The sequence below is a fragment of the Rosa chinensis genome, chromosome 2 (assembly GCF_002994745.2).
Source record: "Rosa chinensis cultivar Old Blush chromosome 2, RchiOBHm-V2, whole genome shotgun sequence".
NCBI lineage: Eukaryota > Viridiplantae > Streptophyta > Magnoliopsida > Rosales > Rosaceae > Rosa > Rosa chinensis.
In genome coordinates this window covers 78264416-78277650 of record NC_037089.1, presented here as the reverse complement: position 1 = coordinate 78277650, position 13235 = coordinate 78264416, and the positions used below count along the sequence as shown (strand labels likewise).

Here is a 13235-nt window from a genome sequence, read left to right as displayed (position 1 = left end):
GCTTTCTAATTGCTTTCTGGTGTTCAGATTGGTAGCAGAATAAGTTGGAAAAGGAATTATGCAGCTAAGGATATTAAATTTTGGTTTGCAAGCCCGATTATTGATGCTTAGGGGTGTGGAAGAGTTTGCTAATGCTGTTAAAGTCACAACGGAGCAAAAAGTGAGTGACTTTTCATTGTTATTGTTGGACTTGATGCTTTGGTCAAGCACAATCATATGTGTAATATACATAATATATTTGTATATTGATTTGTTGGTAGTAATTTTGCTGCTGCAATTATATATTTGAATTTTGTTGGTGAATTGGTTCAGTTTGAGTCTGAGATGTGCTTGTTATCAGTTTTTCTTTGTCTTTTTTGTTTCTTCAATTTGGTACTTCTTGCAATTGAAGTGGAGAATAAGTTAGTTTTAGTGGTCTTCAATCTTCAATTCCATCAGAATAATTAACTGTTTTGACAAAGCTTTGGAGCTCCTAAAGTGACAAAGGATGGTGTCACTATAGCAAAGAGCATTGAGTTCAGAATTACATGCTCAAATTCCTTGAGCTTCCACATGAAGAAGAAACACAAATCAAGTTGGCTTCTGATAGGGGATACAAGTTAGGTGGAATGGCTTCCTGTAAATACAATTTCAAAAGAGTATCAATTTTTAGGTGACTCTTTATAGCTAATTAGCTTACTTGCATCTTTTGATGTTTGTAGGAGAAAGATATTGAGGTTGAGGTTACTGACCATACTATGCCCGAGTCATTCATACTTGATGAGGTAAGGCATTAGTTTATCTAGTTCATAGCTAGTATCTGCTATTTGTTTTCTTGTTTTTTTCTTTTTCTCTTTCTTTATCTTTATCTATATCTTTGTCTGTTCATGCAACTGTTTTGATTTCTCTCGCTTTAGGAACAGGGAAGGTAAATTTAACAAGGTTCTCACAACCTCTGCAATCCACAGTTCCTAATTACAGGAGAGGATTATTTATGTTGATCTAAGTAAGTTTATTTCTTTACATGCTTTTATTTTTATTTTTTATTTTTCATTTTTTACAGTTGATTCAGCACTAATCACAAATATTAAGAATCTTCAAACTTTCTTATGCTTTTTGCTTTGGTAGATTATTTAAGTAGTGGCATGTCAATTTTGCTTTCACGTAAATAATTTCATGTTTAATCTAACGCGAAGAACAGTTTGGTAATACATCATAAAGAGTTCGGATGTGTTTTTGTGTAGGTGTGTATCTGATGCCAACTTCTATGGTTGTGCTCATGAAAAAGTTAACACTATACTTGTAGGTAAGAATATATTTTAAGGTCAATAAGATGTGATACTTTGTTTGAAATATATATTTTCGGCTAATTGTGTCAGTTTGTTATAATATTTGAATAAGCTTTCAATATTGTGTTTTTGCAGTTTAGAGACATGTAAGTTTTGGATGCTGCTATGGAGGAGAAGTTATAGATCAGTTTTGTTCTGTTGAGGACTTTTTCATTTATACGCAAGGAAAAGAATGAGAAAATGTAATGCTTGTGTATTTCAATGAATGTTACATTATGTTTTGATCACTTCTGAGATTGTTTAATAAAAATCTGCATACTTTTGATTGTACTTGTGAGAACTTATTGTTGCCAATGAAAGTGTTATGACAATGTATAATAGCTGTTTTAGATAGTAAAATTTACGTACAAGATAATAGCAGTTGAAATGCTATAATTCCCATAATCAATGAGCAACTCTCTTGAGATCTTGATTGTGGTAGACCTCACAGCTAATGTAAGACACCATCAAAGAATATGAATGCACTTACTTTTTTGGGACCAACCAACTAAGTGTGGGTGTTCTGGTGATGCATTTGAGCAAGAAAATGGTTACTTTAATCCAACAGATGCTAGCAGCTCTACTGTATCATCAAGAAGTAATTCAAATACAAGTCTCAGTACCAGAACTAATAAAACACTACAAAGCTATCCCCCAGAAATGATGGTAAGTCTACTTAACCACAAAGCATAATGATGCATAATAGTTACTCTATGCAGATGCATCGCATAAGTGGATATGGATTGGTATTAATTGCACTAGTCGCTGTTCTTCTGGCAATGGTGCTTTGTAGCATGTGCTACCTACTACGAATAAGAAAACTTAACAGAACAATCTGACCTTAAGTCCTTTCGAGAACAATCTGACCAAACCAACAACAGAAACAAGAACGCCCAAATATCCAGAATTCTAGATTCACCAAATTTCCAACTTTGCAACATTACGCCTTTACCAAATTCCCAGTTGATATCAATAGCACATAAATAAATTGAACAATACCAATTCAAAATTACAAATTTCAATTTTCCAATTCAACCTCAGTTCAATAATTCCCATAATCCCAGATTCTCAATTTATCAGAACAAGAACATTGGAAGAAGTAAAAAACAAGAACTTACGTGGAGAACCCGTGGGCTAGAAGACTGGAGGAGCAGTGGAGTGGAGGATCGCCGCGCATGGAGGCCCGACGCCGGAGGCACGGTGACGAACAAAGACTGACGGCGAAGTGAGGCTGTGAGGGTGAGACCGCTCTCTCAATCTAACCGTACGTTCGTGTTTTTTTTTTTTTTTTTTTTTTTAACAGGTTACCTGCTGAATAGGTTAATTATTTGTTGAATATCCATGACCATTAGATATATTACTGATCTAATGGTCACAAATATTCACAAAACCCCCAGTATGGGATACCCCCAGTACTGTAGAATTTTCCATGAAGTATAAAGCATGCTTAAAAATAGAAAACATAAATAAAATTCACATGTTTGATTAAAATCATAAAAACAAAATAAAGAAAACATACTTGATTGCGAGAAAACAAAACGATCCTAGCGCACGAGCGTGTTGATGCAGGCGTGCGTAGCGATGTTTTTTTTCTTCTTGCTGGGCTGCTTCACCAGTGAGGCCTGCTTTTGTTTTTGTTTTTGTTTTTTTTTTTCTGTTTTTTCTTTCGGGCTGACTCTTTACTTTGGGCTGGGTCCCAGTTTTTTTCTCTCCTTTTTTTTTCTTTTCTCTTTGTCTCTCTCTCTTCTCCGCGTCTTCGTCTTCTTTTGGTTCTCTGTTCTTCTTCTGGGCCAGAGGATGGAGGCTGGGCATGTGTGCGGGCAAGGCGGAGGCGGTGCTGCAGATGACCCTCCGGTGAAGGGGAGTAGGTGAGGTTCTGGTGCAAGGCGGAGGCGATGCTGCAGATGAGGCTCCGGTCTGTACCGGGCAGATGCAGGGCTCGGTCTGACTGGCCGTGGAACTTTGCTGCAGGTGAAGGGGAGAGGCCGGTGCAGGCAGGGAGGTCGCACGGGCTGTGCAGGCTAGGCTGGAGACCGCACAACAGCAGGTGGACGAGCGCGGGGATGGGTTGGGATGGAGTGCAGCGCTGGACAAGGCTGAGGCCGGTTTGGCTGGTGAGGTGGTGATGGCAGAGGGTGGGGCTGTTGCACGAGGAAGAAGAATTTTTTTTTTTTTAAATCTTTGGTGGTGGCAGAATAAGAAGAAAAGGTTTTTTTTTTTTAGGGTTTTGATATTTTCATTGGCTATTGGCTCTGAGCGTGCTGATAACGTGTTAAAGTAAAATGACAATTGGAATTGGTCTGCTCATTTCATTTCATAGTCCCTTTATATAGGGATAGAATTACAGCGGAAATATCGATTACATTAATGATACTGAATACTGATTGATTCCGTAATTGTGCTGATTGATGGTAATCACTGATTTCTTGATTCCCTCTCCGTCAGTTGTTTTGACGAAGGCACACAATATGTTTTTCCTTTAACAAAAGAAAAAAAAACAAGGCCTTTGTGACCCACTGCTGAAAAAAGAGGAAGCGGCCTAGTTTTTCTCAAACTCAAAAACATCGCTACGCACGCCTGCATCAACACGCGTGTGTGCTAGGATTGTTTTCTTTTCTCAACAACAAGTATGTTCTCTTTTATTTATTTAATTTCATACTCTGATATATTTTTATAATTAGAACTTTTGAGCATGTTTAGTTAGATAATTTTGATCATTTTAAGCATGCCATGTTATTTGTGTTTAAGCATGTTTTAATTACGCTATAGTTTATACTTTATTTTGAACATGCCGTATATATCTTGTTATATATTATTTATGCAATTTTGAGCATGTTTTGTGAATTTTTATTTACGCATATATAATTATTCCTAAGCATGCCTTTATATTATGCTATCGTTAGTATTTTATTTTTTACTCCTGATATATTATTGCTAATTATTATGTGTAGCATATAATTTGTTGTATATGTGTGAAATTTGAGCATGCCATGTAATTTATTTTTATGTATGCTATGTTTTATATGGTTAATTTTAGAATGCAACATATCAATTCCGTTTTGCCATAATAATGAAAATTCATGCGCATTATCCATACACACTAGGGCTGGGCATTTAAGCCCGAAAACCCGCAAACCCGGATCGGTCCGTCAAAGCCCGACCCGTTCGAGCCGGGCCCTATATTTTTTTTAGCAAAACGGTTCGGCCCGGGCCTTTACTTTCAAAGTTGCGGTTCGGGCCGGGCCGTCACTTTCAAAATGACAAAAGCCCGTTAGGCCCATCTTATATTTAAAAGGGACACATGTCCATTTCTTATTGGAGATAATATAAGGCTCAATATTTTTACATAAGATCGGACACACTGAAATATTCTCACTCAAATACCTAAATGACTAAACCTAATCAATCACTCTCTCAGCCTTCATTTCTTCCCAAATTGAGACTGAGAGACCGCCTCCTTCATTATCAGTCCTTTTTTATCAAACCCGATCTGAACTGAGAGAGGCCGCCATATCCGCCAACGCCCAGCACTCAACGCCGAGATTGCTCTCTCTCTCTCTCTCTCTCTCCTCTTCACCTGCACTGCTGCACGGCCGAGACTGCCGTTTTCAATCTTCTCCTCTGCCAACGCCGTGACTCGCAGACGCGGGGAGGCTGAGAGGACGCGCAGACGCGGGGAGGTTGAGAAAACTCGCAGACGCGGGGAGGCTGAGAGAACTCGCAGACGCGGGGAGGCTGAGAGAACTCGCAGGCGCGGGGAGGCTGAGAGAACTCACAGACGCGGGGAGGCTGAGAGAACGCCCAGACGCGGAGAGGCAGAGGCTCGAAATCCCGATCTGTGAGTTTTTTTCTCAGTTTATCCCTATACTCTCTGAGTTTAATGTACTCTCTCAATTTCTTTCTTTCTCAAAATCCTGGAAATGGATTTTAATGTAGCTTGTACTATGTGATTGCAGGCTTTGTTCAGTTGTTGTGATATTCTGATACAATGATCGTGTTTATGTTTGATAGAGTTATTGTGTTTTGATTTTGGGAAGCTTCAAATTGGTGGCTCTGGAGTTGTGATTGTCTGGTATCAGAAAGTGGACTAGGTATTTACTTATATTTTTACTGAATTTTCGGCTTTTCTTTTGGTGTGGAAATGAAATGGGATCTTAGTTTACTTTACTGATTGTTCTTTTGGTTTTTGGCTGTTCGAATTTTGCAGAATCAGGCCGGCTTGTGAGCCACCGTCTCCGAGGACGGCGCACGCCGCAGCTGCAGTGGGGACTATGGTGGTTTTTAGGTGATTTAAGGATTATGGTTTGAGGAATGATTGGAAAGTGAGGTTTTTGCTAGTAGAGAGATTAGGGTTTCAGGTGGATTGTAAGTGAGTGTGAGCTTTTATATTAATGGATTCTTGTTCTGTGGATAGGGTGGCATTGGAATATCCAAAATTTGCAGATTCAAATCTGAACAGGTTGAAATGAATGAAATATGGGTACATAGCAAAGTAGATATATATATCCTACTAAGCAAAAGTAAAATACAGGTTTTTGAGCCCGAAAGCCGGCAAGCCCTGCCCGAAATGAAACGGGCCGGTTCCGGGCTCAGTGAAAAAAGGGCCGGTTCCGGGCCCAGTGAAATTATAGTTGGGCCCGGCCCGTGCCCAACCCTAATACACACTTACTGTGATAAAACATTTTCACATAGCATCGAAAGAAAAAAATGTGACCATTGCGAATCTTGGTCTTGAAATCTAATTCACATTTTTGGAAAATAATTCACGTGGATGTCTTTATGACTGCGTAATTTATATCTTCTCTCTTGTTAATGTAGATGACTGATCCAACTCGACTTGAATTTGACATCTTGGACTCAGAAGGACTTGAGTATCATCGTTCGGTTTCCGATGTGGAAACTGTCTTTGTAGCAAAAGACTACACCGCCACCATTACCGACCCCAAAGATGATGAACTATCTAATAAGGTGAAAGCAAATGCCTTAATGTTTCGGAGGCGACATATTGGTCCTAGCCTACGCTGGGAGTACCTTCAGTTGAAGACACCTAAAGAACTGTGTTATGCCCTTAAGGGACGTTTTGGGAACATTCACGATACTTTGCTCCTAGGACTGGCCGTTCAGTGGAATGAAATCCGCTTGCTTGACTACAAAAGCGTCAATAACTTCAACAAGGACATGTTGTGCCTTAAGGCACGTCTCAATTTATGTGGAAGGGAAATCACAGAAGATGATATAATCTACAAGACTCTTACCACCTTTCCTACTTCAGCATTTATACTAGCGAACCAGTATAAGTTGGAGAATGACAACAAAAGAATCACAACTTTCAATAAGTTAATAAGCCTACTGCAAGTGGCTGAGAGACATAATGAGGTTCTCTTGAACAACAATGCCAGGCCCACTGGGACAAAGAAAATTCCCAAGGCTAATTATGGAAAAATGAAAGGTCGAAATAACTCCAATGCAAGGGGGTTTAGACGTGCTGATCCATACCCACGTGGCAACAATGCACCATGTGGAAAGGGACATGGGGATCGTGGAAACAAGATGCAAAAGGAAAGAGTTGACAATGAACCATGCTATAGGTTGCAATTAGGTTGAAACGCTCACTTTACGGATTAGGTTGAAACACTCGTAATTAGGTTGAAACGCTCACTTTAGGTTGAACCATGCTATAGAGTGCATTTGCAATTAGGTTGAAATGCTCACTTTATGGATTGAAACAATCCAGGTGGATGTGGTATACTCGTCTAAGTGACTACTTGATTGGGAAGGGATATAAGAACGATGAATTATGCCCCTGCGTATTCATAAAGAAAACAAGTTCCGGATTTGCAATTGTAGCAGTATATGTCGATGATATGAACATAATAGGTACTCTTGATGAAATAAGAGAAACTGCGAGCTACTTGAAATCTGAATTTGAGATGAAGGATCTTAGGAAAACTCGATTCTATCTAGGCCTTGAACTAGAACACCGAGTTTGTGGAATACTAATCCATCCGTTTGCGTATGTCCAAAAGATGCTTAGGCGATTTAACATGGATAAAGCGCACCCTGCTAGCACTCCCATGATCGGTCGAAGTTTGGATGCAAGGAAAGATCCATTTCGTCCAAAGGAAGATGACGGAGAGGTGTTGGGAGCTGAAATTCCCTATCTAAGTGCAATAGGCGCATTATTGTACTTAGCCCAATGTACTAGACCAGACATTGCATTCTCAATGAACTTGTTAGCTAGATTTAGCTCAGCGCCAACGTAGCATCACTGGAATGGTATCAAGAACATTTTTCGATACCTAAAAGGAACCATTGACTTGAGACTGTTCTTTCCATACAGAGAGATAAGAGGGACTGCGGATGGAACTACAATCCCTAAAGGAAATGTTGATGGAGAAAATGCCACTCACTACACTAAAACGCCAAATGACGTTTTGGTCGGTTTTGCAGATGCTGGATATGTCTCTGACCCACATAAAGATCGTTCCCAAACTGGTTATGTATTTACCTTTGGGAACATGGCGATATCTTGGAGATCAACCAAGCAAACCCTTGTGGCTAGCTCCTCGAACCACTCAGATATCATTACTCTACATGAGGCTGTTCGTGAGTGTGTATGGTTAAGAGCTATCATCACACATATTCGAGGGACTAGTGTTTTGAATTCTACCACTGAATAGTCTACTTGCATTTATGAAGATAATGCAGCTTGCATCGAACAGATGAAGCCTGGATATATCAAGGGTGATAATACAAAACACATATCGCCAATGTTTTCCTACAATCAACAACAACAGACCCTCCTCAAGATTCAAGTGAATCAAGTAAGGTTTGAGGAGAATGTGGCAGATTTGTTCACCAAATCACTGCCTAAGGCCACATTTGAGAAACATGTGAAAAACATAGATTCGTGAAGACTTTCCAAGCTCCCTTTATTAAAGTAATGATCAGGGGGAGTCTAACACACACATGTCATCCTCAAATGTAAAAGGTGCGTTGTGCTCTTTTCCTTCGACCAAGGTGGATTTTTTGTCCCACAGGGTTTTTATTGTTACTTGGCAAGGTTTTTAGTAAGGCAACAACTCATGCACCATTTCGTCTTTGACTTGGCACAAGGAGGAGTGTTAAAGGAAAAACATATTGTGTGCCTTCGTCAAAGCAACTGACGGAGAGGGAATTAAGGAATCAGTGATTACCATCAATCAGCGCAATTACGGATCAATCAGCATTTAGTATCATTAATGTAATCGATATTTCCGTTGTAATTCTATCCTTATATAAATGGACTATGAAATGAAATGAGTAGACAAATTCCATCTCAATTTTACTTTAACACTATAATGATTTTTCAATTTTAGAATTTTAAAATCAGCGTGGAGACTCAGTTTGATTAATTGATTTAATTAATTCAGAGGGCACACAAATAGTGATTAATCTAGTGATATTCAGAGTTTTAATAGTGATTTGTCAAGACCCACCCCGGAATTACCCTCCTAACTCCAAGATGGACCATTCAAACGCTGGAAGACATGTTGAGAGCTTGTGTTTTGCAATTCAAGGGGAATTGGGATAATCATGTGGCATTGAAATTTATTATACTTAGAAGTGTTTTCAGTAGGTTTAGGGTTGTCCACTTTTATGGGAAGTTTGTCGAATTTTCCACTCGGGGATAGTTTGGTGGACGCCAGTTTGAGCAAAGCATGGGATGCTCCAGAGTGTGGGACACTCCGACCAGAGCCTGAGAGGCTCCCTTCTTTCGTATGGTGAAATTTCTTCCCTATATTTTATCGTTGCTTGACTAGCGGGGCTAGTCTGATTTTCATTATAGCCAGCGGGGCTGGTCTTATCTTCTTGAGAAACGAGATTTCAGTTTGAGAATCGTTCATTTCAAGTATTGAGGTTTTGAGAGCATTAGGTTGTCAGATTCTGTAGGCTAGGTTAATTGAGGTCGGGCGTACATGGAGTCGAGGCATAGCCAACAGCATTGCTTCCGCGTACTCATTCTATTTCTGTTTTCGTTGTTACCTAGTGGGTTAGTATTGCTCTGATAATCTGTGGGATTAATGTTATTAAGTTGAGATTTGTGTAATGTGAATTGGAAGATGTTGTGATTTGGGGAGCAGGGTAGCTCCAGGAGAATAAAGATGGGTAATTTAGAAGTGTAAATTTCATTTCTCCAGGTTTTGGGTAGTCCATTTTAGGGGAAGTTCTGCCAAATTTTTAGAAGAATTTATTCTAAGGTGGACCCCGCAGGGCTACTTCGGATTTTAGGGTGAAATCCGGGGGCGGCTCCTGTCATGATTAGTCTAGTGATATTCAGAGTTTTAATGATTGTGGGAGTTCGAAGTGTTTATTTTTCATGAATGGCAAGTGTGTGTGCAAACCAAAGATTGTTAAGTGTCACTGTGTGAAGGAGGGGACACAGTCGTACAACTGTGTGTGAGTTCACGTGAACTCATGAAAATGATGTGAAAATTGGATAGAATAATGTGACTTGGAAGATTGTTCTTTCGTGTCGAGAAATTGTAAAGGCCCAATTGGTCTTGCTCCCACACGCACCTAGTTTTTGGCCCACTACCTTTAAAAGCCCAGCCGCCCTTGAGAGTTGAGACTCCACAGTGGAGGGCATAGAAAAAATTGAGTTCATATTCCGGTAAGCAAGATTCCATTTCTGACCCGGAAAAATGGATTAGGAGTAGCACAAGTAAGATCTCATTGCCTTGAAAGATAACAAGTTCTGCAATATAAAGAAAGTTTCTGTTCTGTACTAAAATCCCTGAAAGTAGGAAATTTTCTACTGTTATATATAAAAACACATGGAAAAGGATGAATTATAAAAACATGGAGATTCCTTATGATTCTCAAGAATGGAATTTGAATTTGAATGCTAGTGATCCTACATACTAATGCAGACTGCCTTTTTCTGTTCTAAAGCTGATTGCTGAGAGGAGGCTTTGTTTGCAGACGTTCTTTCTTGAGAGCCATGAATTTAGCTGCAATATCATCATAATCTGGCAGCTTTGGATGAACATGAGTAGGATACTGAAAACAGTCCGAAATGGATCGTTGAAACTCTTCTTTCCGCTTGTCGTTGACTCTTTCCGGCGGCATTGTCACATTTCTGAAGTAAGGAGGTACCATTTCTTTTCTCGTCCAAGAACTAGTCACAGTTGGAGAAGATGATGATGATGAAGACGAAGTATAAGAGGGAAGCTTGCATTGAAAACCAGATTCCTCTATGTTTCCTTTGAACACTTTGCTTTGCGGTTTTGGCTGGTGATCAGGGTAAGTGAAAACATTGTACACCAAACTTTTATGTTCATGACCAGGATTAGCAAATCCCACCCTAGTTGAAATCCCTCTATTTTGCTTCAATGTTGGAACTTCAAACTCGACATTTTCATTCCCATTGCAAACATAACATGGATTTACCAGGCTGCACTTGCATGACAAAATGTTAGGTCCCAATTTCTTCTGATGCTTCCTAGCATAGTAACTTGAAAATTCACTATCCTTCGAAAACTGATTTTCCTGAGACACTGATCTCTTCCTAGGTCTTTTCCCATTTCCCCCAAAACTTCTCGTAGAGACTCTTGACCCTGAATTCACACTCCATGTGTTCATATGACCACGATCAAAGCTGTTTTCAAGATTCTCCTTTTTCGGAACACTAGCTTTGAACTTGAAAGCTCTTTGGTCCTGGCAGTCATCTCCATCTCTTGTTCTGCAAGACTGAACCTCTTCAATGTCATCATTGTACACCACTATTTCTCCACCCCTTGGAGAATCCACTTCAACAAAGTCCTGTTCTTCCTGTATTTCATTATGCCCCGGAGAGTCTGATACAGTCGGGGCCAGCTTAGCTACTGAAGAAGTAGTAGTAGATATACTGGAATCATGAACATCTTCTGTTTCAAGCCCTTCGACAGAGCAAATTTGCATTTCAGATCTCTCGTAGTAAGTCCGAACATTTGAATCCAGTGCTTGATGTCCACTAATTTCCTTTACCTGAGGTTTATGGAACAAAGGACTTGAATTGTATATCATACTTTTGTCTAACTATAATGATCAAAGCTGTATGTAGTCACTCACCTTCTGTTGCCAATCGGAATAGTATTCGATGGCTAAAACCTCTGGTTTGATGCAGTAATTCCTTGCTATTTCATTGACCAATCTGTGCTTCATATCATCTGTTACTGACTTTAGGGACAGTTTCTCTATTACCTGTGATTTCGGATTTTGTAGTTCACACTCTTTTCATGCTGTCACTCATGAAACCCCTTAAAATATGTCAAAGTTGAGAGAATTAATAACTACCTGATAGTTCACAAGGTTCCCGGGGAATAGTTCAAGAGCAGTCATTGCATATTTCTGACCATAACGTTCTCTGAAGAGCTTTCGGATTGTTCTAAGCTCAGGGAGATCTCCACATCTAGCAGAAGCATATATAAGACTTGAAACTGCTTCATTTATGTCATTTGGACAGTCCCTGATGAAATTACCCAATAACAAGAAAAAATTATCATTTAAGATCAGAAACCAGAAAACGAAACAATTAAGAGAGAAATGGCAATGCAAGGCATACTTGTGTCTTCGGATATATGAAAGGTGAAGGAGGATAAATTCACAGAAATTATCCAACAGTTCATACAGTGCCACTATGCATTCATCTTTGATTATCTGCTCAACCTGCAAATTTGAAAAGAAAAAAAAATGATGTCTGATATTCCTTTAATTTCTGCAGAAAGTTTCCGACTTACGGTACTAAAATGACCACACACCTGTTATTATTAGAGGAACTAATCACATCAAGAAATAAAATTAGTCCATATGAAATGAAATCAAGATTTTCACAACCAAGATGGTTATTACTTATTAAATATGACATTAACTCTGTTTTTTTGCTTGATTGAATAAGAATATTATTTGAACTACCCCAGCTACCAAATTAGTTCAACAAACTAATGTCACATATGAAAAAACTAAACCTCTTGAGTGATCAAAATTAAAAACAGAGGAGACGTTATGGGAGATTTTGGTCTACACCATATACCCTATTGAAGGCTTTGCCTTCGTAGCCATTCTTGATCAGCTCCGCCGCGTCTTCTCGCAATTGCCTCACAATAGTAGCCCTCTTGTTCTTCAGCAACTTGAGCCGGCACTGCACCTGTTTGATCAGCTGCTTGCTGCAGAAACAAACAAAAACCTATTGGTCTATAACAGCCACCAAAACATATTCATTGCAAACAAAAGCAGCCTCAGTATATACGATTATTGTTAAATGTAATTACCACTTTGAAGCTTTTCTCCACCCGAACAATATGTCAAACATGTCTATGCCCGAAAACCAAGTTCAGGGATTTTTCTAAGGAAAAACATGAAAATGGTGCGAGGAGCACCGGATTAATTTGCAGCTAGAGCTTGAGGAAAGAGAGAAGGAGCGGTTTTAGCAACGAATGAAGGAGTAACCAGCATGATACAGTTGGGTGAATCAGTTGCAAATTTAGGAGGAGTGGGTTAGAAAAAAGGGAGTGGGAGAGAGTCTGAGGCACGAGACAGTTGTTGGTCTCCTTGAAAAACTGCTCCCACTATCACGGTGAAGGACACTTGTGAGGCTACTAACGCAAAACCCTCATTATGAGCAAAGGACATGGGGCTCAAATTTATGAAAAAGTCGATTCCTTAGAGAAATTTAGGTAATTGGGTTAAAACGGAAAAACGGGTCATTTTGAATAAAAAAATAACAACAGTCAAGCGAAAATTATTTGAAGACTCAAAGAGACAATCTGAGAAAGAAAAAGTCCAAGGGAAACTTGTTGATCATTGAATTATGATTGATTGGATTAATACCTAAAAGTCAAGCGTTAAGGGACTAGTTAGCTACAAAATAAGATGAAAATGTTGTAAAACAGAAAAATTTTGAGAGAG

General features: G+C 39.3%; 1 protein-coding gene and 1 long non-coding RNA gene across 4 annotated transcripts; one reads left to right on the top strand and one right to left on the bottom strand.

The window, feature by feature from the left end:
• Positions 1-457: 457 nt before the first annotated feature.
• On the top strand, positions 458-1479 carry LOC112190867. Of its 2 annotated transcripts, XR_002932633.2 has the most exons (5): positions 458-598; positions 702-764; positions 897-985; positions 1224-1285; positions 1404-1479. It is a non-coding gene; the product is annotated as an uncharacterized LOC112190867 (long non-coding RNA). The 2 variants fall into 2 exon arrangements; XR_005807686.1 differs by lacking the exon at positions 1224-1285.
• An 8580-nt stretch (positions 1480-10059) lies between these two features.
• LOC112188450 lies at positions 10060-12938 on the bottom strand. 2 transcript variants are annotated; one of them, XM_040515749.1, is made up of 6 exons: positions 12599-12938; positions 12354-12493; positions 11893-11996; positions 11625-11796; positions 11400-11531; positions 10060-11315 (listed from the first exon to the last, which is right to left on the bottom strand). In XM_040515749.1, the coding sequence occupies exons 2-6, from the start codon at positions 12387-12389 to the stop codon at positions 10236-10238; spliced, it is 1524 nt and encodes a 507-aa protein (XP_040371683.1). In that variant the 5' UTR covers positions 12390-12493; positions 12599-12938; the 3' UTR covers positions 10060-10235. The 2 variants fall into 2 exon arrangements, with proteins under 2 accessions (XP_040371683.1, XP_024183335.1); XM_024327567.2 differs by having other exon boundaries at positions 10061-11315; positions 12361-12493; positions 12599-12937.
• Between the last annotated feature and the right edge of the window lie 297 nt (positions 12939-13235).